The sequence below is a fragment of the Lontra canadensis genome, unplaced genomic scaffold (genome assembly GCF_010015895.1).
Source record: "Lontra canadensis isolate GAN:19392208 unplaced genomic scaffold, GSC_riverotter_1.0 scaffold16, whole genome shotgun sequence".
Lineage (NCBI taxonomy): Eukaryota > Metazoa > Chordata > Mammalia > Carnivora > Mustelidae > Lontra > Lontra canadensis.
The window spans coordinates 3,274,654-3,300,691 of record NW_022631010.1 but is presented as its reverse complement, the minus strand read 5'-3'; the positions used below and the strand labels follow the sequence as shown (position 1 = coordinate 3,300,691).

At 46.9% G+C, this 26,038-nt stretch overlaps 1 protein-coding gene across 3 annotated transcripts in view; it reads left to right on the top strand.

Moving 5' to 3' along the window:
* TM9SF4 (transmembrane 9 superfamily member 4) overlaps window positions 1-10,496 on the top strand; it is a 49,365-nt gene extending 38,869 nt beyond the window's left edge. For all 3 annotated transcript variants that reach the window (XM_032858913.1, XM_032858914.1, XM_032858915.1), the window contains 6 exons: window positions 783-866; window positions 2,653-2,828; window positions 3,318-3,381; window positions 4,519-4,638; window positions 5,456-5,545; window positions 8,572-10,496. In XM_032858913.1, the coding sequence (XP_032714804.1) occupies window positions 783-866; window positions 2,653-2,828; window positions 3,318-3,381; window positions 4,519-4,638; window positions 5,456-5,545; window positions 8,572-8,721 (684 nt within the window). In that variant the 3' untranslated portion in view covers window positions 8,722-10,496. The remainder of the gene's footprint in view (window positions 1-782; window positions 867-2,652; window positions 2,829-3,317; window positions 3,382-4,518; window positions 4,639-5,455; window positions 5,546-8,571) is intronic.
* Window positions 10,497-26,038: the final 15,542 nt, after the last annotated feature.

Below are 26,038 nucleotides of genomic sequence, written 5' to 3'. Positions count from 1 at the left end.
TGGGATCATGACCTGAGCCAAAGGCAGACGTTAAACTGCCTGAACCACCCAGGGGCCCCAGTGTCCTCTTCTTTAAAAGGAAATAATGAGGGGCCTCTGGCTGGCTCAGTTGTTAAGCATCTGCCTTCGGCTCAGGTCATGATCCTGGTATCCCAGGATCCAGCCCTGCATCAGGCTCCCTGCTCAATGGGGAGCCTGCTTCTCCTACTCCCCCTGCTTATGTTTCCTCTCTCACTGTGTCTATCTCTGTCAAATAAATAAAATCTTTAAAAAAATTTTTTTAATAAATAAATGAAAGCAAATATTGATAATCCTTTCCATCTGGCCCATAGTGAGGATTAGGTGAGCTGACGTGTGTGGAGGCCAGCGCCCGCCACCCCTAAGACAGCTCAGGCTTACCCACCACTCTAGGCAGTTCGTGTCGGGATCCACATATACGTGTTTTGTAAAAGCTTTATTTATTCATTCCCATTCAACAAATGTTTATTGAGCAGCTACTGTGTTCTGAATGCTGGGTGTACATCAGCGGATGGGAAGGGGGTAGGGACGACAACACTCTCCTCCCAAGGAGCTCACAGTCTCTGGGGGTAGCAGGCATTGGCCGGGTAACAGTACGTAATCAGAATGGGATGAGGGCAAGGAATGGGCAGTTCAGGGGATGCTTTCTGGAAGGAATTACCCTGGAGCTGGATCCTGAAGGACAAGGAGGGTTGAGAGCCTCTAGTCTGGGAGCCCCACTGGACCAGGTGGCAGCACCCCAGCCTGGTCTCCCTTGCTTCCAGACGGCAACACTCTACCCCGGCGTGGTTTTTGGCATCTGCTTCGTTTTGAATTGCTTCATCTGGGGAAAGCACTCATCAGGAGCAGTAAGTAAGGGGGGACCAGCTGTGCTGGGTCCCACTCTGGGAGGTCACTTCCTGCTGTTCTCTTCCCTTTTTTGAGTCCCCGGAGTTCTGTTCCCAGCCCCAGGGCCTGAGGGCTCGCCGGGGTTTCCCCCGCCCTGCCCATCCAGCTGCCCGTGCCCCGGCCCTGGCCTTCTTGTGGGCTTTTTCAGAGAGCTGGCCAAAGCTCACTTCTCTAAAGGGAGATTTCCACAGTCCAGGGGCCAGCTGGGGAATCTCCCTTGGCCTGAGCCAAGGGAAAGCTGCCTGGTGTGAGTTTATTAGGTCAGTATCCCAAACAGGGCTTTCCTCCTCCTGTCCCTGCCCCTTGGATCCAGTCCCCACAAGTTGTCCTGCCCTCAGTGCAGGGATCCTGCCTGCCCCAGTCATTGCCTGCAGCTGCCCAAGACTCACTGAGTAGGACTGTGAGCTTGGTGGGGGGTGGGGAGATGGGTTTTCCATCCGCTCCCTCAATCCCTGGCAGGGCTGCAGAGGAGATGGGGCAGGCCTTTGCCCTGGAGCCTTAGTGGGTAGAGCCACTCCCCTCACTGCAGGTGCCCATTTGTTAGAGGTCTTCTGGGGTACAGGAGGACAGGCTTCTTTGCAGCAGTCTGGGAAGTCGCCCTCAGAAAAGACAGTCATGCTCTTCCTCTCACTTCCTCTTTTCTACCTGTTGTTCCTTCTCTCTCTCAACATTTTCTTCCCAGTTACCAACCACTCATGATAAATACTCATCGGAGAAATTTTGGAAAGTACAGAGAAGTTGATGTAATCTGTAATCTTAATGATGTGTCCACATCGTTAGTATATTTTTGCAGTCTTTTAAGCTATATTTAAAATAGAATGATGAAATTTTAAATTTATAATGAAATAGCAAACATTTATATCGTGCTTGCATTGAATAAGTACTGTTCTGAACACTTTGCCCATATTAATTCGCTTCCTCCAGTTTGCAGGATTCTTGTAAAAACAATACTGAAATGAACAGGAAAAGAAGCAAATGAAAAGTCAGTTCTAACCCCTACCTCCCCCCTGAGGAAGTATTGTTAACTTCTGGCCACAGCCCTCTGTAGACACATAAACATATAAATATTAGGATGGTTCTCTTAAAATGGAGTCTTTTTTTTTTTTTTTAAGATTTTATTTATTTATTTGACAGAGAGAGATCACAAGTAGGCAGAGAGAGACGGAGAAGCAGGCTCCCTGCGGAGCAGAGAGCCCGATGCAGGGCTCGATCCCAGGACCGAGATCATGACCCGAGCTGAAGGCAGAGGCTTAACCCACTGAGCCACCCAGGCGCCCCTTAGAATGGAGTCTTATATATACAGTTTTGTAACCTGCTTTTTTTTTCACTTCATAGTATATTTATTATGTATTATTTTAACAAAACTGGGAACATACAATTTGTACACTTGTGTTTTTGCCCTTTTGTCTCCAGTTTATATACCACCTAATTCTCCTTCATTCTGGCCTCATCTCCCCCTCATGTTCTCGGTCCTTCTTTGTTCTTTCTCCACTTCCTCCCTGGCTGACAAGCTCCTCTGGGATGCTGTGGTTCCTTCACTTCATAGCCCAAATGGTCCTCCATCTGCCCTCTGCTTTTCCCCGGGGCTGACTTAGTCCCAGGAGGTTCTGGCCAGGAGCCTTGAAGCAGGGGCGGGTGTCTGCAGGACACCATGGTGGCCCTCCTTCTTTGGGACCCAATGGGTCCCTCCCCCCCTGCACAACGCCGGGGCTTTATGGGGGGTGGCTCATGGCGCTGTGCCCACAGGTGCCCTTCCCCACCATGGTGGCCCTGCTGTGCATGTGGTTTGGGATCTCCCTGCCCCTTGTCTACCTGGGCTACTACTTCGGCTTCCGCAAGCAGCCATATGACAACCCTGTGCGCACCAACCAGATTCCCCGGCAGATCCCTGAACAGCGATGGTACATGAACCGGTTTGTCGGGTGAGTCTCCGGCAGGGGCAAGGCTGATGCTACCCTCAGCCATTTCCTTGGGTGGACATGGAACGGGTCCCCTCCCCCTGGGGTGTTGTGACTGATGTTCAGCAGCTCCAGAAGGCTCTAGTAGACTTTATGAAAGTTTAACTTCACTCCAGGTTCAAGAGGACCAAGTTGTAGCCAGACTTGGTGTTGGCATAGGAACCGGGACAGGAAAGGAAGGGGTGGAAAAATGCAGGTGAGGCAGGTTAAGACCATCACTCAGATCTAGGCAAATTAACCTACCTCTCTGTACCTCAGTTTCCCCATCAATAAAATGGGGAGAATGGTGCCCACCTTGCCACCCTCTCAGGAGGCTGTATGGTACAAAAGCATGCCAGGGAGCTAGAACCACCACAGCTGTGTGCGCACCGTCCTCCGGGCCACCTGGGAGGAGCCCGGGTCCCCCAGTGGCCTGGGTCTCCTGGCGGTGTTAACCCTCCCCTTGTGCTGCAGCATTCTCATGGCCGGGATCCTGCCCTTCGGTGCCATGTTCATCGAGCTTTTCTTCATCTTCAGCGTGAGTACCGCTTCTCCCCAGGGCTGGGTCAGCCCACAGGGTTGGTGGGGACCCTCCTCTGCCCCTGCACACACAGCCTCCCCTTCCCCGTGCATTAGCCTAATCCCTGTCCCTCTGCTCATGTGCTCTGCCTCTTACCACCCGTGAGATTTCAGAAGGGCCCTTTCACCTCTCGGGGTCCCCACTCATCACCCCAAAATGGGACTAACAGTCCCGCCTCTCAGAATGGCTTGGAAGGAAAAATGAGATAGGCCACATGTGTGGGGTCTGGTGTAGGAAGTAGGAGCTGCTTCAGTAGCCTTGCAGCCAGACTCCACCATTGTTCATCCTGCGGCCTCTGCTTTGAGTTCCAGGTCCCCACACATCTTGGTCTGCTACTCAGAACTCTCAGGAAAGTGGGGGGGAATGATTTCTAATTCTCTAGATCACCATGAGGCTGGAGTGGGAATTTCCAGAAGAGGCACATGCTTGGCATTCAGGCAGTACTTGTTAAACAGTGGCTGTCGTGATGATGCTGACCCCTGCCCAGCCGTGCCAAGGTGGAAGCTGGCAGAAGGGCTTCTCAAAGACATCTATGCCTGCTGACCTGGCTCAGTGCCCTGCCCCACCCAGCCCTGCCTAAGAAAGGGTCAGAGGATGGGTTGGCTGCCTGCCCCCCCTTCCCCAGGAGGCCACCTTACTCTGTGCGACGCTGAGCAAAGGAATCACCAGCCTCTCTGAGCCTTGGCTTCCTCACCCATAAATGGCCACACTTTCATAGGCTTACATTTGGAGATGCACGTAAAGCATGTAGCGCTTCACCTAGCATGCAGGAGGCTGCCCTGGTGGTGGCCGCTGTGAGATTTTGATTGGAGTGGGATTCATTGTTTTCCATAAGCTATTGAGTTCAGGCTGGGGCCCACCCATTGCAGGGTCACCCATGCCCCAGCCGCTCCCTAAAAACAGCCTGGCTCACCCAGAGAAAGGGCCCGTCAGAGCCACATGCCAGGCCAAGAGGCCCCAGTGATATCATGATGGTGCCCTGCCCTGGTGGCAGCTGGTATGGTAGTCATAACTGTGGGGTGGTTTTCTGAGAGCAGGCAGTGTATGCTGCATGAAGGCAGGCCAAGCTGAAGGCCAGCTGTGATGTGTCCACAGGCCATCTGGGAGAATCAATTCTATTACCTTTTTGGCTTCCTGTTCCTTGTCTTCATCATCCTGGTGGTGTCGTGTTCACAAATCAGCATCGTCATGGTGTACTTCCAGCTCTGTGCAGAGGTGAGGGGAATGGGGCCAGGAGTTGGGGGTGAGGAGAGCTGGGGCTAGCATTGAATGGGTCATTGAAGCTGCCTGGATTTCCCATGTGGGCCTCCCTCCTCTGGCTATGAGCTCTTGGGCAAGTACATCACTTCAGTTCACTAAGCCTCGCTTTATCCAGCTGTAGACTGGAGTTGATCCCTACCTCACAGCATAGTCACGTGCAGTAGTCACAGCAACATGAGAGAAGGACGGTAGATTGTCAGTACAAAGTCCACTCCAGTGGTGGCTTCTCCAGTAGCTGATGCAGATTGGCTGGCCTTCCCTCCCTCTGGGCACTAGCTCTTGGCAGGGCCCCTTGATACGGGCTCTGGGACAGACAGCTGGGGCTGAAACCCTGGCTTCTCCGTTAGTAGCTGTGGTTGGGCAGTTGCGTTACTCTCTGTGCCTCCCATCCCTCATCATGTGACGGGGCAGCAATAGGGCCTGACTGGGCCTACTACAAGGAGTGAATGAGCTGATTCACGTAGAGCACTTAGAATGGTGAGCATTTGCTCAGGAAACGTTAGTTGTTGTTCTTTTGCTGTGGCCCTCGGTGATCTTTTTTTTTTTAATCGAGATCTCATCTATGAACAGTAGAGTTCATCCTTTTTAGTCTCCAGTGAGTTTTTAGAAATGCATACAGTTGTGTAACCACGATCACAGACCAGATATAAAACATTCCCATCACCCCAAATATTACTGTTCTCGCCTAAGGTCTTTAGCTCCTCAAGCGACCATGAACCTTCGGGAAGAGATTACACCTGGAGAAAATGACTCTGCTTTTTTTCCTCTTCAGGATTACCGCTGGTGGTGGAGGAATTTCCTAGTCTCCGGGGGATCTGCGTTCTACGTCCTTGTCTATGCCATCTTTTATTTTGTTAACAAGGTACTGCCCTGTGTGAGGAGGCCCCCAGCCCTCTCAGGGCAGGCTGGGGGAGAGGAGGGTGCTGGGGAAAAACCCAAGTGTCTCTCGTGCCAAGAGTGGGGAGAACCAAAGCCATTTTGTTCTAGAGCCTGCATCTTTTTAGGACAGAGAGGATCCATGTTCTGTGTGATTTGAGGGACAAAAGGCTTAGGATAAAGGACAGTGAGAATACTGCAGCAAAACCTATGAGATAGAGCCAAAGCAGAACTTAAAGGAGATCTCTCACCTTACAGTGCTTGCTACTCCTAAGAAATGAGAGAGACTGAAAATGTCGTACTCACCTCGGGTTAGGAAAAAGAGCAATAACATGAAAGAACAAAGAAAGTAGATGAGAAGGAGTTCATAAAGATAGAAGCAAAAAGTACTGAAAGCACCTTTAGCACCTTTAGGAACTCAGGTATACCCACAGAGCTCGCTGCCCCCAAGAGCCGAGTGAGTAAGAATACAGCACTCCCTGCTCGCCACGCTCATTGTGGTAGGTTCACGCATGACATGTAAGCCACGTGAGCCCCTGAGAGGAGTATAGGCTCCCTGTGGTGGACGCCTCCCTCCCAGGGGTGCCACTGAAGATGGTCTCCCCCGCTGTGCTTCGGGTCTCCAGAACCCAAAGAGAGGAGGTCCTTTGTTTGCGGCCAGGCTGTGTTTCCAAACCAGAGTCACGGGCCAGTTGGTGGGAGCTTGGGATGCCCTCTCGCAAAACGGTCAGGTTAGAAAGGACAGTGTGGGTCATCCCGAGGTGGTGCTCCAACCCTGCTTCCGGTTTGCTGACTGTGCCCCTGTTCTCCAGCCATCCCCGCAAGGGATCGCGGAGCTCAGCAGTCAGCACACTTGAGCCCGAGTGCCGGTGGGCCGGTTTCTGTAAATGAGGTGTGTCTGGAACGCAGCCATGCTCATTTATTTACATACTGTCTGCGGCTGCTCTCACACGTTGGTGGCAGCGTAGCATGGTTGTGACAGAGGGCACGTGGCCGACAAAACCTGAACTCTGTATAATCTGGCCCTTTGAGAAGAAGTTCGCTGACCCCTGCTCTGGCACATCCAGTGACAGGAGATACCCCCTCCTGGCATGCTCCTGCTCTTTGGCTAGCTCCTGTCATTATAGAGGTCTTCCTTGATTCACAGTGAAACCCGCCCCGCTGTCACTTCTATCTTTAGGCCATAGTCTTAGTCCTAGAATCATCCAGAACAAATCTAATTTCCTTCCTCTATAGCCCATATTCATCAGAACTCTTGAGTAAAAAGCGACTAAAACTGAATGTCAGCTGGCTTAAGCAAAAAGAGAATGTATTGACTGGTATACCTGGAAAGTTGAAGAAGCCAGAATTCTAGCTTTAGGCATGTTTAGATCCAGCATTTCAAAGGATGTTGGATGTGTGTTTTCTTGGCTTTAATCTGCATGCAGGACCTTGCCTCAGAATGGAAAGATGCCGGGGCAGCCCTAGAGTCGTCTTTTTCCAACCTCACAGCTCTAGAGCTAAAAGAACATCTTTCCTCTACTGTCAGGTGATCAGTCCCAGGGAAGCTGCTCAGAACAGGTTACATGCCATCCCGCACTGTTACTCAGGTCCAAAGGGATGGTCTACTCTAATCAGCTACCCAGCATAGGTGTTGTATTAAAGCTGACAGCCCCAACAGGACCGCAGAGCAGGGAGTAGGTACCCCAAAACCTCAGGAAGATGGAAGACGGGAGATAGTGTTGAGCAAAGAAAGCCTAGCTACATGGCCTCTGGTATTGCCCCCCTGGGTCCTATCACGACCTCCTGTCCTTCCTCCCTGTGCCCAGTCTTTCCTCTCTGTTCTAAAAACCTCCACCCCGTGTCCCAGAGCCTGTCTGTAAAATGACAGCCTTGGCCTGTGGAATTCTAAGGGCCTTTCTGGCCGTGCCTGTTTGCCTTGTCCCTTTCCCAGTTTCACCACTGGATTTACCACTGCCCTGTTCCCTACCTCCCTCACCCCTTCTCCAGCCCTGAGAAAGCTTGTGAAATGGGAGGGTTGAGCCTGAAAACATGGCCTTCATCTCCTGGCTTGAGGATATTTGACCTTGGGGAGAAGGTCTTTATTGATTTCCTCTGAGCTCCTGACATTTGTGACCGTGTGTCTGTCCACGAGCCCTGGCATAGTCCCCACTCGGGCCCTGGTGTGCCAACCACATCTTGACACCACGGTTCCAGCCTCGCTCCAGTTAGCCCAGCAAACACCAGCACAGTGCAGGTCCTGGTGTCCCTGCCAGGCCGCTACCCTTGACAGAGGTCCCAGATGAAACCCCTGGGAGTTGTTAACAAAAGTGATGGAAGTGTTCCCAGGAGGCGAGGACTGTAGGCTGCCTTACGGTGGCTCTCTGCTCCTTAAGCAGGGAGCCTTGGATGCCTCTCTCCTCTCTCTCCTCCCTCCCCTCCCTCCCCTCCCTGGCTGCCGCTCCAGCCTTCCAGGAATGTCGCTGTGCTGTTCTGGGGATTGTGGAGGGTGAAGAAGTGACACAGCTGTGGCCCTTCCTGCCAAAGGCCTTCTGGCCCTGGCCCCTGGAGTCCCCCCCCACCCCCGCCCCATTTCCCAGTGAGCTCCCAGGCCCGTCTCCAGGAAGAGTCCTGCACCCTCCTCCCCCCACCAGGGCAGAAATGGACCGAGTCAGTGGAATTGGGTCCTGGACCTCCCCCGGCCCTCCAGCCCCAGTTTGAAATCCCATGTCCTTCTGCTTCCTAGTTGGGTAACTGTGGGTGTGGTTGGACCCCGCTGTGCCCCATCTGCCATGGGGGTCACGAGCACTGGAAGCGATGCGCGGGCCCGGGTGCCGACAAAGGCTTGCCGTGGCCGTGAGCTCTGGCAGTCCCTCACTGCCCACTGGGAGTGAGCCCCTTCCCCTTCCCAGGCTTTAGTTTTGCCAAAAGATCAGTGAGAAGGTCGGGGCGGGGGCACCCCTGGTGGCCACAGTAGGCTGGCACTAAGTGTCCCCCCACCACCACCTCTTTCTCTCTCCACTCGTGCCCCAGCTGGACATCGTTGAGTTCATCCCCTCTCTCCTGTACTTTGGCTACACGGCCCTCATGGTCCTGTCCTTCTGGCTTCTCACGGGCACCATCGGCTTCTACGCAGCCTACATGTTTGTCCGCAAGATCTACGCTGCTGTGAAGATAGACTGATGGGGTGGACGTGGCCAGGCCCCCTCCGTCCATGGACAGGAAGCCACTCTCTGCGTGGGGAACTGCAGGCACGCCAATAAAATAACTCGTGCTCGTTTGGAATATAACTCCTGGCACGGTGTTCCTGGATCCCAGGGCTGCGTGGGCGCGGGAGGGCCTGTAGATAAATCTTGGACTTTCCTTCATCATTTTATTCCAGTTCTGTGGGGGATGAGTTTTTTGTGGGTGGTTTTTTTCTTCAGTGCTAAGAAAGTTCCCTCCAGCAGGAACTCTCAGACCTGTGTATTCAGGTTTATTTTTTTGGTTGGGGGTTTTCTCCTTAGTTTTTTTAACACATGGATCCAGGATGGATAAATCACCAAGACACTGGGTTTTGGTCACTGTCTCCACCTCAGTTCCTCAGGCTGTTGGCCACCCCACGATTAACTGGAAGAGGAAATGCCTGGCCTTCTGGGGCTTCGGTGAGGTTCCCGAGCCTCTCACGGCCCGTGCTCGCCATTGATGCCGCGACAAAGCACAGCTCTGGCCCGGACACGCATCCTCAGTGCCAACCAGCCTCTACCAGCCCTGCCCCTCACTCTTCTCTCTCCCCCAGCCCCCTCCCTGGGTGGCCCAAGGCAGGGCTTCCAGCCAGGCCTCCAGGTCGACCAAGTCTTGGTTGCTCCAAGGAAAATCCCTTGGAAGTGCTCGGGGCCACGTGCCCCAGGACAGCAGGACTCACCCCTGCTCAGAGCAGTGGGAGTTGGCTGGACCAGAGAAGAGACTTGCAGTGAACTATTCGTGCCAAGAAACCCTGGGTCCAGGGCCAAGTATTCACAGAGTCAAGCCAAGCATCCACGTGTCTGTCTGGAATGAGGGTCCTCACCCCTCAGGATTGCTCCCCAGTACTTTCCTCAGGGGGGTTGCTGCTCTTCGCAAAGTTTGCTGGTGGCGGGCCCTCTCCTCTCCCCTTTCCAGGGCAGAGTAAGGCTGGGAGACCCCACGTGCCCTCCTTTAGGTGGCTGGGGAGAGGTGTTCTCTCCCTGACATGCCCTAGCCTCAGTGCTCACACCCAGCTCTAGCCAGTCCCGTCCCCTCCACCTCCCATCGGATTCTTGCCTCCTTTGGGAGACATCCAGAAAACCGCTCATGGGAAGGGAGATGGAAGGTCCGTTCTGTCGCTCTGTCCCCAATTCCCAGGAATAGGCAAGGAGCCGAGTTAGAAAGGGAGCTAAGGTGGCAAGCCTGACTCCTCTGGTCGGCGCCCATCCCCCTGCCCACCCTGTGCATGTCCCAGACATTTGTTCTGAAGTTGCAAAGACCAAACCTACCCTGGGATTATCCTTGCTTCGGCCCCTTCTATACTCCCGCCACAAGACAAAGCTCAGGATGCTGGCTAAGCTAGGAACATACCCCACCCCCTTAACACCCTGCACCCCAACTCCAGATTCCCCCCAGCAGCCCCCGCCCCCTCCACCAATCAAACCAGTGAACTTCTCAACCTTGCTCTCAGTGACTCCGTATTGCCAGGCGGTGTCCACCAAGAATCGGGTTGGAGAAAAGGGAACCCAAACAGTAGAGAACGATATCGCAGGCTTTTGTTCACTCAAATCTCGGATTTTTTTCCCTCAGAGATTTCTTTTGGGGGGGGAATAGGGAAATGGACTCCTCACCAAGGGTTCAAACATCATCAACTTTTCTGACTTTTTTAATCATCGTCATTATTATTTTTAATTAAAAGATTCCTGTATGCCTTTTTTTGGTCCAATTGTAAATAAATATGCCGTTGTCCTGTTGTCATGTTTCCAGAATCTCTTGCAAGGGTTAGGAGCCTGAGGTGAGACAACTTCCCCAAACAGGTTGAGCCGAGGGGTTTCCCTCAAAACTCATTCTCCGATCAGGCTTTCTAGGGCTCCGCCTTGTTGTTCCCCTGTGTGGTACACAGCCAGAACCTCTCCCATCTGCCCAGTCCGTCTCCTGAATCACAAGCATCTGCCCCGCTCCCACAAGTGGGAAAGGCCGTCACGTGTGAGCTTTGGTAGCCGTGAGACCTGCTTTTAGATTCTCAGCTCCAATATTTTACTGCCAACTCACTTCAGCTCTCTGTCATCTAAGAGTCCTTCAAATAGAAACAGGTCACACTGGCTTATGTGCTAAGGGAACTTGATTGGTTCATTAGTCATCAAGGAAAGAAGTGGTTTGGTTTCAGATCTGGATAGATCTGGGGGCTTAAGGAGTAGCCTTAGGAGTCTCCCTCCCTCCACTGTGCTTTTCTCTGGCCCATTCTGCTCCATTGCCAAAAATCTTCCTTGTGAGGAGGTGGTGAGGGCATGTCACAGATCACTCTAGGCTTACACTAGCCAGCTTGGAAAGCCTAGAGGAAAAAGGTCTCTCCTTCCCTACTTCAGTGTATTTAATAGAGGTAAATCCCAGAGGTTTCTGATGGGCCCAGCTTGGATTACTGTTTGCACATCTTGGACCAGTCACTATATCCAGGACAGTTCTGTTTATAGGCTACATACTCCAAGGATATTGGATACTGTGAGTTTTAGCCCCACCCAAATCCCTTGGAATGTGTGGCAAGAACAATTTCCCACAGTAAGGGATGCCAAGCAAACAAAAACAGCAGTTACCTATTGTAACCCCACCCCCTCCGACTCCACGCCTCTGTTTCTTCAACCGCAGTGAGAAGGGTGCAGGGTGCCGTTCATGGAATTCTTCCAGTGCTCTTCCAGGCTGTTCCACTTTCCACGTGTTGGCCCATTTACTCCCGAATATGATCCTCTAAGGCTTGTTCTGTTATTAGTCCCCCTTTTACAGAGGATGTAGCCGAGGTGTCCATGCTTGAGGTAGCCTGCTGCAGGACCCATGGCAGGGGTGTGCTGAAGTATCATTCAGCTGAAACTCCCAAATGTGTTCTAACAACCGCTACCACACCTGCCTTTTAAAAGAACTATACATCGGGGCACCTGGGTGGCTCAGTAGCTTAAAGCGTCTGCCTTTGGCTCAGGTCATGATCTCAGGGTCCTGGGATCGGGCTTCTCTGCTCAGCAGAGAGCCTGCCTCCTTTGCTCTCTCTCTGCCTGCTTCTTCTGCCTACTTGTGATCTCTGTCTGTCAAATGAATAATAAAAAAAAATCTTAAAAAAAAAAAAACTATACATCTGTGTATATACTTAAATTGGAACCATGGTACATATGCCATGAAATATCACAATCAGGATAGAGATCCTACCCATCAGCCCAAGACTCCTCACGCCCTTTGTAATTCCGCCCTCCAGTCTCTAACCATCCCCAAGAAACTCCCCATCTACCTTCTATAACTGTAGATTAGTTTGGATTTCCTAGGGCTTTGCATAAATACCGTATGCTTCCCCCCCATCTTTTTCCATTCAGCTTAAGTGTTTTCAGATTCATCAATGGTGTTATGTACATCAGTAATTCCTCTTTATTTCCAGGTGTCATTCTATGGTATGGTTATGCCATAATCTGTTGATCTGCTCATCTACTGATGGACATTTGGGTTATTTCTAGCTTGGGGCTATTACAAATAAGGTTGCTGTGATTAAGTGAAGCAGTGGCATGGCTAGATCATATGGTAGGGTGTGTAAACTAAAGCGCCAAGCCCTTCTCCAAGATGATTGTAGCCCTTTACATTCCCATCCCAGTAGATGAGAGATCAGTTGCTCCGTATCCTAACACTTGCTGTGGGTAATCTTAATTTTGGCCGTTCTATCAGGTACATAAATATAAATATGTTATAATATAAGTCATCTTTACACCCAATGTGGCGCTAGAACTCATGACCCTAAAAGCAAGGGCCGCATGCTCTTCTGACGGAGCCAGCCAGGCGCCCCCTATCAGGTTGTGATTTTAATTTACATATTTACCTATCCCTAGTGACACATTATGCTGAATCTTTTCCTGTTCTTATCTGTTATTCCTGTTTTTTTTTTTTTTTTGGTGAAGTGTACAAATCTTTGGCCTTTCTTTTTAATTGAGTTGCTTGGGTTTTGGGGGTTTTTTAATTAAGTTTTGAGAGTTCTTTATATATTTTACGTACAAGTCCTTTATCACTATATGCTTTGCAAAGTTTTTGTCCCGGTTTGTGGATTGTGTTTTCATTCTTTTTTTTTTTTTTTAAGATTTTAATTATTTATTTGACAGACAGAGATCACAAGTAGGCAGAGAGGCAGGCAAAGAGAGGAGGAAGCAGGCTCCCTGCTGAGCAGAGAGCCCGATGTGGGGCTTGATCCCAGGACCCTGAGAATCATGACCTGAGCCGAAGGCAGAGGCTTTAACCCACTGAGCCACCCAGGTGCCCCTGTTTTCATTATTTTAACAGTGTCTTTTGAAGAACAGAAAATTTTGATTTTGAATAAGTTTAATTTATCAATTTGTTCTTTTATGGATTTGGTTTTTGGTGTCATATCTAAGACATCTTTGTCTAACCCGAGGTCACAATGATTTTCTCTTTTTTTAGAATTTCATAGTTTTATGAATAGTTTAAGGTTTTATGTTTAGGTCCCATTACTAGGGACCATTACTAGGTAATGGTCCCATTACTAGGTAATTTTTGTATATACTAGGGACCATTACTAGGTAATTACCCATTACTAGGTAATTTTTGTATGTGATGCAAAGTATCAATCCAAGTTCATTTTTCTTACCATTTATTGAAACAGTTACCTTTTCTCTTTTTTTGTGCCTTTAACAAAAATCAGTTGCCCGTATATTTGTGGATTTATTTCTGGTATTTTCATTCTGTTCCATTGATCTGTCTATCTTTATTCCAGTACCACACTTTTTGTTATTGTAGCTTTATAATTCTTAGGATTAGGTGTTTTTACCCCTCCAATTTTGTTCTCAGTGTTTCTAGGCCCTTTGATTTCCACATGAATTTTCAAATTATCTTGTCCATTTCTACAAAAACACCTGCTGGGATTTCAGTCAGGATTCTGTTAAATCTATAGACCAATTTGGGAAGAATTGATCCATGAACAAGATACACCACTCCATTGATTTACCTTTAATTTTCTCTCAGCTGTATTTTGTAGTCTTCAGTGTTTTGGTCTTTCACATCTTTTTGTTGGATTTTTTCCTAAGTACTTCATATTTTTGATGCTATCATAAGTCATATTTTTTATTTCTGATTTTTGTTATACAACTGAATACAATCAAGGTTTATATATATATTTTATAGCCTGACAACCTTGCTAATAAATTCATTTACTAGTTCTGGTAGCCTTTTTTTTTTTTTTTTTTTTTTTTAGATTCCATCAGATTTCTAGATAAATTATCATGTTTTCTGTGAATAAAGACAGTTTTACTTCTTCCTTTTTATCTGAATACCTTCTGTTTCTTTTTCTTGCTTTATTGCACTGGCTACAGCTTCTAATACAGAGCTGAATGGTGAGAGTGGACATCTCTCTTTAAGTTGCTCTATTCTAGTTTCTATCTTTTTTTTTAAATATATAAATAATTATTTGAGAGAAAAGAATGAGAGAGAGAGAGAGCACAAAAAGGGGAGGGTCAGAGGGAGAAGCAGACTTCCCGCTGAGCAGAGATACTGATGGGGAGCTCAATCCCAGGACTCCAAGATCATGACCTGAGCCGAAGGCAGTTGCCCAACCAGCTGAGCCACCCAGGCACCCCTCTATTCTAGTTTCTTAAGGTGGAAGCTGAAGTCATTTATTTAAGGCCTTTTTAAATTTTTTCTCTAATACAGGTGTTCAGTGATACAAATCTCTTCCTAAGTACTGCTTTAGTGACATTACAGAAATTCTGATATGTTATGCTTTCATTGTCATTCAGTTCAAGATACTTTTAAATTTCTGTTCATTCCTTTTTTATTCATTATTTAGCAGTGTGTTATTTAGTTTGTAAATATTGGTTTGTTTGTTTGTTTTTTCAAGGATCTTTCTGTTACTGATTCCTAACTTAATGCTGTTGTGGGCAGAAACCATAATGGGCAGAGACTTTGTATGATTTGAACATTTTGAATTTATTGAGACTCGTTTCATACCCCAAAATATGGTCTCTTTGGTCTATGTGCATTTGAAAAGGATGTGTATTCTGCTGTTCTTGGGTGGAGTGTCCTATAAATGTCAATCAAGGCAAGTTGGTTGGTAGTGTTGTTCAAGTCTATGGTACCTTTGTTGATTTTCTCCGTGCTTGTTTTATCAATGATTGTGAGAGGGGTATTGAAATTTTTTACTATAATTTAGATTTGCAAATTTCTCCTTGCAGTTCTGTTCTTGCTGTATGTATTTTGAAACTGTTAGGTGCATGTTGTCCTCTGGATGAATTTATTCCTAAAAGTCTTAACTCTGAAGTCTATTTTGATATTAGTATAGCTTTCAGTATTAAATAATACTGTATTAAGTAATACAATTTAGTAATAAGTAATATAGCTTTTAGTATTTAGTATTAGTATAAAGTTCTTTTGACTTATGTTAGCACAGTATATCTTTTTCCATCCTTTTACCTTATTTTTAAACACATTTTTAAAAAATATTCGAGGGACACCTGGGTGGCTCAGTGGGTTAAAGCCTCTGCATTCTGCTCAGATCATGATCTCAAGCCCTGCATCAGACTCTCTGCTCAGCAGGGAGCCTGCTTCCCTTCCTCTCTCTCTGCCTGCCTCTCTGCCTGCTTGTGATCTCTGTCTGTCAAATAAATAAATAAAATCTTTAAAAAAATAAAAATAAACAATAAAATAAAATAAAAAATATAAATAAAAAATATTCCAATGCAGTTGGAATATTGTGTTATATTCATATAACAATTCTGTATATTATTGCATGCTCATCAAGATAAATATACTCTTAATCCCCTTCACCTATTTCACCCATCCCTTCACCCACTTCCCCTCTGGTAACCATCTATTTGTTCTTTGTAGACAAAAGTATGTTTTCTGGTTTCTCTCTCTCTCTCTCTCTTTCTTTCCTTTGTTCATTTGCTTTGTTTCTTAAATTCCACCTATGAGTGAAATCATATGGTATTTGTCTTTCTCTGACTGGCTTATTTCGCTTAGCATTATACTCTGTAGATCTATCCATGTTGTTGTAAATGTTAAGATTTCATTCTTTTTTATGGCTGAATAATAATAATTATATACATACCACCATCTTTATCCATTCATCCATCAATGGGACTTTTAGGTTGCTTCCATAATCTGGCTATTGGAAATAATGTTGCAGTAAATATAGGTGTGCATATATCCCTTTGAATTGGCATTTTGATATTCCTTAGGAAACACCCAGTAGTGGGATTACTGGACCACAGAGTGGTTCTATTCTTAGTTTTTTTAAGAACCTCCATGCTGTCTTCCACAGCAGCTGCACCAGTTTGCATTCCTAACAACAGTGCACAGGCTTCCTACTTTTCCACATCCTCTCCCACACTTGTTTCTTGTGTTTTTTCTTTTAGCCATCCCAACAGGTATAAGGTACTCATTGTGGTTTTCTTTTGCATCTCCCTGGTGATGAATGATGTTGAGCATCTTTTCATGTGTATGTTGGTCCATCCTTTTATTTTGAACCCATTTGCATTTTATATCTAAAGTGGTTTTTATAGGCAGCATGTAGTTTGGTCTTGCTTTTCTGTCCAGCCTTGTAATCTTTGCTTTTTAAATAGAGTATTTAGATTATTTACGTTTCATGTGATTGTTGATTTGGCTTGGTTTAAGTCTATAGTCTTGCCAGTTGTTTCCTATTTGTCCCACTTGTTGTTTCCTTTGTCTTCTTTTTCTGCCTTCCTTTGGACAAATCAATTATAGTAGTACCCCCTTATTTGTGGCTCTGCTTTCCATGGCTTCAGTTACCTGCAGTCAACCATGGTCTGGAAGCAGATGATCCTCCTTCTGACATATCATCAGAAGGTCACTGGTAGCCTAATGATACATCACAATGCCTACATTGTTTACCTCACTTCATCTTGACATGTAGGCATTTTATCATTTTACATTATCACAAGAAAGGTGAGTATGATACAATAAGATATTTTTGAGAGGAAGAGAGGCTGCAATGATATAACTTTATTACTGTATATTAGTTTTTATTATTAAATCTCTTACTATGACTAATTTTAAATTAAATTTTATCATGGGTATGTGTATGTAGGAAAAAACATAGTATATATAGGGTTCAGTATTCTCTGTGGTTTCAGATATCCAGTGGGGGTCTTGGAATATATCCCCTGCAGATAAGGGGGGGATTATTGTATTTTTTTTTTTTAAGTAAGCTTTATGCCCAGTGTGGGCCTTGAACTCATGACCCCAAGATCAAGGGTCACATGTTCTACCAACTGAGCCAGCAGGCACCCCGGAACTACTATACTTTAATCTTCGTTGGCTTATTGGCTATACCTTCTTGTTTTGATATTTTAATGATTACTTTAGGATATATATATATATCTCCTTAATTTATCACAGTCTACCTCCAAGTGGTATTATATACTTTATATACCATATAAGAACCTTAAGATAGTATAATATACCACTTTTATATACTTTACATACCATATAAGAACCTTAAGATAGTATAATTCCATTTCTCCCTTCCCAGCCTGCATGTTATGGTTGTCTGTCATTTACTTATTTGTTATTTTAAGATTTTATTTATTTACTTGGCAGAGAGAGAGCACAAGTAGGGGGAGCAACAGGCAGAGGAAGAAACAGGCTCCCACTGAGCAGGGAACCCAATGTGGTTCTCCATCCTAGGACGGAAGAATCATGACCTGAGCTGAAGGCAGACACCTAACCACTGAGCCACCCATGAGCCCTGGTTGTCATTCCTTTTTACTTTATAAATCCCACAGTATACTGTTGCTATTTTTATTTAAACAGTTTTCTTTAAAGAATTTTTGAAAAATAATTTTAAAAATCTTAGGTAAGTACCCAGGTAGGTACCATTTCCAGTGGCCTTCATTCTGTTGTATAGATCCAGATTTCTGTCTGGTATAATTTTCCATCTGCCTGAAAGACATCCTTCAACATTGCTCATAGTGACGATTTGCTGATGATTAATTCTTTTAGCTTTCGTATGTCTAAAACATCTCAATTTGATCTTTGTTATTGAAAGGTATTTTTGCGGGGCATAGAATTCTAGGTTGACAAGTTTCCCCCCAATTCCCTAGTACTTTACAGATGCTACTCCACTGTCCTTTATTGCTCATATCGCTTCCGACAACAGATCTGATGTCCTTACCTTTGTCCCCTATGTATGCAACAAGTCTCTTTTCTCTGACAGCTTTTTCGATGTCAGTGATTTTGAGCTGTTCAATTGCCTTGGTCTAGTCTTCATATTTCTTTTTTTTTTTAAGATTTTTATTTATTTATTTGACAGAGAGATCACAAGCAGGCAGAGAGATAAGGGGAGAGAGAGGGGGAGAGAGAGAGAGGCTCCCTGCTGAGCAGAGAACCCGATGTGGGGCTCGATCCCAGGCCCCTGAGATCATGACCTGAGCCCAAGGCAGCGGCTTAATCCACTGAGCCACCCAGGCGCCCCTAGTCTTCATATTTCTTATGCTTACAGGTATATTGAGCTTCTCAGAACTGTATGTTTATTTTCAGTAAGTTCAGAAAGTTTTAGGCTTTTTGTATCTTTGAATATTTTTTTCTGTCCCCCATCTCTCTCCTTTCCTTTGGCAATTTTAATTGCCCATATGTTAGGCTGCTTGAAGTTGTCTCACCACTGATGCCCACCCATTAAGCCTCTTTTCTTTTCTCTTCTTTTGTTTTTTTCATTCTTTTTTCTGTTTCATTTTAGATAATTTCTTTTGCTTTGTCTTTAAATTCACTAATCTCTCATGTCTGCTCTGCTATTACTCCCGTCCAGTATGGTCTTCATCTCATACATTGCCTTTTTAATCTCAGAAACTTGATTTAAGTGTTTTTTTATATCTATTTAACTTTTTGTGTAAAATATGCATAACATACAATAATTTACCATTTTAACCTTTTTAAAATGTACAGTTCAATGGCATTAAATACATTCGTAATGTTGTGCAACCATCACCAGTAGCCATCTCCAGAACTTTCTTATCTCCCCAAACTGAAACTCTGTACTCATTAAACACTGACTCTTCATTCTCTTCCCACGGCAGCCCCTGGTAACCACTGTTCTAATTTCTGTCTCTGAATTTGACTACTTTAGTGGAATCATACAATCTCTCTCTCCCTTTGTGTCAGGCTTATTTCTTTTCAGGGTTCATCTACATTGTAGCATATATCAGAATTTCACTCCATTTTAAGGCTTAGTAATAATCCGTTTTATGTACATACCACACTTAATCATTTTATCCACCAGTGGACACTTGGGTTGCTTCCATCTTTGGCTGTTGTGGATAATGGTGCTATGAACACTGGTATATAAGTATCTGTTCAAGTCCCTGCTTTCCAGTTCTTTGGGGGTGGATAACTTGGAGCAGAATTGCTGGATCATGTAGTAATTCTATGTTAAATATTTTTTGAGGAACCACAATACTGTTTTCCAAGCAGCCACACCATTTTACATTCTCATTATGAAAATTACAATTTCTCCACATACCCGCCAACACTTACTTTTCTGTTTTTTTAATAATACCCAGCCTTGTGGGTGTGAAGTGATATCTCATGTTTTTTATTTATATTTATCTAATGTAAGTGATATTGCACACCTTTTCATGTGCTTATTGGCATTTGTATGTCTTCTTTGAAGAAATGTCTATTCATGTCCTTTGCCCATTCTTTTAGTTTAGTTTTAAAAGTCCTTTATATATTCTGGATATTAATCCCTTATCAGATACATGATTTTCAAAATATTTTCTCCCATATACTCCGAGTTCTCTGTCCCTAGTGTTGATAATGTTCTTTGATGCACAAAATTCAATTTTAATGAAGTCCATTTTATCTATTTGTTTTGTCACCTCTGCTTTTGGTGTGACATCTGAGAAATCATTTCCAAATCCAATGTCATGAAGCTTTTCCCCTATGTTTCCTTCTAAGAGCTCCATAGTTTCAGGTCTCACAGTTGAGTCTGTGATCTATTTTGATCATTATTGACATTGGAATATCAATTGAGGCTGAAGAACCTCCATACTGTCTTCCACATACAAACTTGGCCCCATACAACCTTCTGCATATGGTATAAGGTCAGGGTCCAACTTTATTCTTTTGTGTGTAGATACCCAGTTTCCCCAACACCATTTGTTGAAAAGATTGTCCCAGCTCTATCAAAAATCATTTAATCCTAGGAGCCCTTGGGCAGCTCCATTGGTTAAGTGTCCAACTCTTGATCTGGGCTCAGGTCCTGATCTCAGGGTCATTTGACTGTGTGTGTGAGAGTATATTTAACTTTTTTAAGGCATAAAATATAACTATAACTCTTAATGTCCTTAATCTGTTCATTTTGACATCTATTTCTGTTGTGGGTTGGTTTTGATGGCTTGTTTTCCTCAATTTGGATCATGTTGCCTGCCACTTCATAGGTCTGCCAATCTTTGACTGGATGCCAGGCATTGTGATTTTTACCTTGATAGGTACTGGATATTTTTGTAATCCTGCAAATACTCTTGAACTTTGTTCTGTGGCAGTTATGTTACTGGACATTGTGGGCAGATATCCATTTCATCCATGATGCTTGTTCCAAGCAAGTCATGGCTTTGTGCTCCGCCCCTGCATACAACTCATTCAAGAGTGGACATGTTACCTAGTTCTGGCCAACTAGATACGCGATCTGGAAAGTCTAGTTTCTGAAAGGTTTCCTCCATTTTAAGGGAGCCATGGGAAGTCACAATCGGCCTTCTCTGGAGTTGCGACTTCCTAAACTGACTCTTGGGGCTAGTGCCACCATCTTGGCACCAAGCTGAGGATGGAACAACAGGAAGGATGGCAGATCAGAGAAGAAGGTCTAAGTCCTGGAAGACATCATTGAGCTGCTGAATCAAACTGCCCCCAAGCCCCTCTCACCTCTGGATGTTCACGTAAGGAAAAAAACGAGAGTTTAAGTCAATTAAAGTTAGAATTTCTCTTAGATGCAACTGGAAGCATTGTTGCTGAGCCAGCCACCTGGTGGGCTAGAGGTGTAAATGCAGGAAGGGCACCTTGCAGGGACATTGGTCCCCTGCTAAGGAATTCTAACTACTCCTTTAGATGAGAAACAGGCTGAGAAATGCAGGAAGCCATGCCCAAGGCCACGAAGTGGGGAATCAAGAGCACGCAGGCCTACCAGCCTTCCAGAGGGTGCCTGCTCCACCACAGCCCCATGACCTTGAGATCCTGAGTCAGCAGTGATGGGGGATGCCAGGGGGACGGAGGCCTCAGAGTTCACCGGCCCAAGTCAATGTTCAGTTCTGCTGAGCAAGGGCAAGCAGATACCAAAGACTTCCTTGAATTTCTGTGCTGAAATCATGTCCTTGGAGGAAAAAATCAAAGTCCCCCAAACTCTAATCAGGGTGGTTACAGGTAACAGCTAATTGCTCTAGTTTCGGGACAGATTTTTCTGATTGTAAAAACTTGTCCAAAGTTCCTCTCCTGGCCAACAGAACAGGGCAGAGTCCTGAGAGCAGAGGCAAGCAGCGCCCTGGGGTCAGAGGCTCATGTTGCTCTCCACCCCGGAGCAGGAAGCCCCTCCTCGCTCTGACCTCCTTCCTCCACCCTCGTGCAGGTGTAAGCCAGGCAGCCATCCCTCTGGAGGAGGGACCAGAAATGGGCACAACACTGCCTGGAGAAGGGCTACGCTGGCCACACAGGGTTCCTAGAGATCCTAGAGTCCCAGAGATAATCTTCCCCTGGCCCACCTGGAAGAGCGTCCTAAACCAGGAGCATATAAAGTACTCACTGATTCCACAATGAGTTTCGGAAGCCCCAGGCATGCCCGGAGCTAGCTAGGTGAGGGGTACTCAGCAGTGACTAGAACGAAGTCCCCACAAGGGTAGGGAAAAAGGCAGGTACGTAAGAATGTAATGTCAGATGGTTGTAAGTGCTCTAACAAAATTCACACCACAGAAAGGGAGGAAGAGCAACAGGGCAATTTATTTTAGAGAGAGAGAGAGAAAGAGTGAATGTGAGGGAAGGGGCAGAGGCAACAGGAGAGAAAGAATGTCCCACAGACTGCCGGCTGTGAGCAAGGAGCCTGACGCGGGGCTGGAGCTCATGATCCTGAGATCACAAACCTGAGTCGAAATCATGAGTCAGACACTTAACCGACTGAGTGACCCCAGCACCCCAACAGGGTAGTTTTGAGAAGGGGTAATCAGGGAAGGCTTCCTGAAGAGGTGAAATTGTAACAGATGAGCTGAGAAACCGTAAGGAATGCATACTTGTATCTGAAGGAGAAGGTTCCAGGCAGAGGACAGAGCAGGCAAGGTTCTGAGCCAGCATTGAAGACCAGCAGGAGGCGGTGTCGCTGAAAAGTGATCTGGAGAAGGGGAGCCAGAAAAGGTGAAGTTAGCGACGTGACAAGAGGCCAGATCATGAAGCTTTTTCAGGTTGTGAGGAGTGGGTTAGTTTTTCCTCTTCCACGTAATGGAGCCTTTGGAGGGTTTAGAACTAAGGACATGACCTGACTCGGGTCTAGAGAGCCACTCTGGCTGCTGTGTCCATGTAAGCCCCTGGCACATAGTAGGTGCTCACTAAACGTCAGTGGTTAGTATCACTGCTTTCCGCCTCATCATTGGGCTCTTGAGGTTACTGAGGGCAGAGATCAAAACAGTCATCTTGTATCCCCGGTTCCCATTCTGGAGTGGTTGCTAAAATATGTGGGTAAACAAATGAGTGACTCAGGACATGAAAGAGTGAGCAAGCAGGAGTGAGCTCTGAGGATGAGACTCCTGCCCTAGATGGATGGCCGGGACCCATGGCTGCCACAGCCCCTTGCTGAGATAAGTCACAGAGTGAAAGAAACATGGCCCTGGCCAGGCAGCAGAAAGATCCAGTCAATACCCATTTTGGTAAGCACCATCGTCCAGGGCCTAAGAACGTGCAGGCTGTGACAGGGCCCAAATCTGGCCTGCAGGAGCCTAAGTGCACCTGCCAACCACAAGGTGCAGGGCAGGCAAATGACTTGGGGCACCAGTTTCTAGGGTCCCCGGGATGTTTAGAGGCTCACTCTGATTCCCTCGGGAGCATCACAAACAGGTGTTTAACACAAAAGAGAAACCCAGAGGAGGTAGCCCGGCCAGGCAGAAGTATCCAAAATTTGGGTTCTAGGCTGTACTTCGGAGGTGGCAGAGATTGTTACAAGGAAGGGCAATCATGAAGGGCTTCCCCATGGAAGAGCTGCAGCCTGGGGTCAAACTGTCTACTAGAGAGCTAGAGTTGCAGACACTCCCCTCCCCTTGCGGCCAGCTGCCCTGTGAGCTCTCTCCTACCTTTGAACCACATCTGATATCCCTCCCCACTATCCATGGGCTAATGCCTTGGCTTGAATATCCAGAAAATGGCCTTACCCTCCCCGTCTAGCGTCGCCTCTTCCAATCAGCCATATCCAGGGTCCATGCTGTGCCCTGAACACATCAGGCATCTTTTATCCCAGTGCCTTTGGTCCTGCCTTTTGTTCCCTCAGGAATTCCCTAAGGGCATTTTACCTAAACAGCTGCCTTTTCCTCAAGGCCCAGCTCCCGTATCCCAACATCAGGGGAGTCTCCACCCTCCGATCCCCCATCACACACATTTGGGGTGAGCTGTATGCCAAGCTGGACTTAGTTGGATCCCATCTCTTTGGGGTGATGGTTCTGTACCGGTTAGGCTTCTTGTGCCGGTGTCATTGTTAGCAGTGTCCCTTTCACTCCCAGATGTGCTCCAGCTGTGCAACAAATCACACGGAGACCCGTCACTGCCCAGCTGAAGGTCTCCAGTGGGAACTATGCCTTGTTCTTTGTTCTGTCGGGGCCTGGGATAATGCTCTGGAGATTATGGACACATCTGGAGAGTCATTCACTCGCACAAGTAATTTCTGAGGCATAACATGGCCAAGTAGCCAACGGATAGGTCGCTGTTCTCCTGACTCGTCAGAGGAGGAAGGAGAAGAGAGGAAAACAAGACCATTTCAGAGAGTTACAGTGATATGGAGGAAGTCTTGAAGGGGCGGGGAGAAGAGACAGAACGGGGTAAAGAAGGACTTTAGACGGGCAAGGTGGGGATGGCCTCTGGAGAAGTGGCATTTGACTAAGGCCTGAAAGAGGGGAGGGGGCCAGAGAGGAGAGTATCTGTAGGAAGAAAATTCTAGAGAAAGAAAGTGCAAAGCCCCTAAGGCCAAAATGTGCTGCATTAGGAGGAGAGAGGCGACTGGGGGTGAGTGAGGAGGAGATCAGTGGGAGGGTTCAGCAGGAGCCAGACAGGGCTGGGCTTTGGCAGCCATGTTAAAGAATTAGGACTTTTTTTTTTTTTTTTCTGCCAATGGAACGTTCTGGATGGGGGAATAATATCATCCGACTTCTTTTTTTCCCCAGACTGAAAGGTTTTTATTTTTTTAACCATGCAGATAGGAGACAGTAGTGCCATGAATCTTCTTCTGATTGGACAAAGCCATCCCATGGATATTTCTCTGTTTAGAAGCAGAGATCCAGCAATGCCCGCTACATCGTGGCGGCCAGGGCACAGAGTCATCCAGACCTTAGCAGATTTCTTTCTGGAGGCTATCCTCACAGAACATGCTAACAGCTCCTAGTTTTAAGTCCTATAGAACCACACAGGGCTGTATTAACAGGCCACAACCACCTGATCACCACCACAAATGGCCACTGAAGTCTCCGAATGGCACGGCAGGGAGAAATTACATGGACGTTCTTGTAAATGTTCTCAACTAAAAGCAGTAAGCAGGCCTGGACAGCTCAATGTCTCCACCGGGCAGAAACGGGGGAGGAGATGCATAGGGTCTTACTTAAAAGCCGTGAAATGAAAAACAGCATTCACTTTCCACTTTCACACCAGGACCAAGAGACCCTCTCAAGTTTCAGTGGTCGGTTAGTAATTCTTCTCATTTAAAAAACATTTTAATGAATCAGGAAAGTTCAGAAGAACCAGGGAACTCTGCTCCCTACACGCCACAGTCTCTCAGCCACTGGAAAATTCCCAGCTGCCTCTGCTTCCATTGCATTCCCCTGCAGAGAGCACCAGCCACCATGTTTCGTGGCAAGGCCTCCCCAGGTCCTGGGAAGCAAAAGACAAGGCCTACCTACCGAAGGAGGACCGGCGGAGGCAACTGAACTCCTCCACCTACACAGTCCCACAGTGGGGGTTGGACCTGGTGGAAGGAAAAGAAAGGAGTTGGTCTAAAAGAACACAGCACATGGGCCCCTGGACGGCTCAGTTGGTTGAGTGACTGCCTTCGGCTCAGGTCATGATCCCGGACTTCCAGGATCGAGTCCCGCATGGGGCTCCCAGCTCCTTGGGGAGTCTGCTTCTCCCTCTGACCTTCTCCTCTCTCATGCTCTCTCTCACTCATTCTCTCTCAAATAAATAAAATCTTAAAAAAACAAAACAAAACAGAACAAAGAACTAGCCCCGCCCCTGGGGGAGTGCCCTTGCTAAAGGGGGCTGGGCATGTGAAAGAGGTGGCAAAGATGCGTGGGGGGAGCCCTCCGGCAGTGTGCAGAGCAACCCTCCTTCTCTAGAGCCAAAAGAGGAAGATTCAGTAAAAAAGACGGCCTGCTTAACTGTTTTTAAGAACTTTGCTTCTTCAGTTGTTTGTTCTGAGCTGTCATTTTAAAGAAAACGAAAAAGATGTGAGATCTGGGCAGGTGTAGACAGGCCCCACAAGAGGAAACTCCCCTCCGGTAACTGCAGCCCGGCAGCCTAAAAACAGGCAGAGACTGAGGGTGCCGGTTGGGGCCTGGATTCTTTGTGATCCCCATGACTGGGCTCAGGAAGATAGGCTTCTGGAAGGGACCCCCATCATGGCCCCTGGCTGGAGCACATGCCCAGATATGCCAGCGTGCCAGAGCTGCTAGGGAGCTGGGGGCTTTCTTGTGCCTTGCCAGGTGGTCGTTGGGGCCCTTACAGACCTGGGAGCAGGCAACAATGTTGGTGGCAGACCTGGAAGAACTCAGGAAGGAAGACGGCTTACTTTAAAAAAAAAAAAAAAAAAAAAAAAAGGGTGGGAAGGAAGGCCACCATCAGAGGTAGACCTGGACCACGAAGATGATGGTAGTGCCCATCCTTAGCACTGGGTCCTTGGTAGACACTGTAGCATGCAACAGCTATGTGATGCTTGAAGGCCACTTGGAAACAGAAGAGCTTGGGCATGGAGGCCACAGCCTTGGAGCAGAGTCCACTGAACGTTCAGAGGGGCCAGGGAGCCTGAAAGCTCAAGCAGATAGCAGGGTTATGTCACTGGCCTAAACACAGGTAGAAGGGA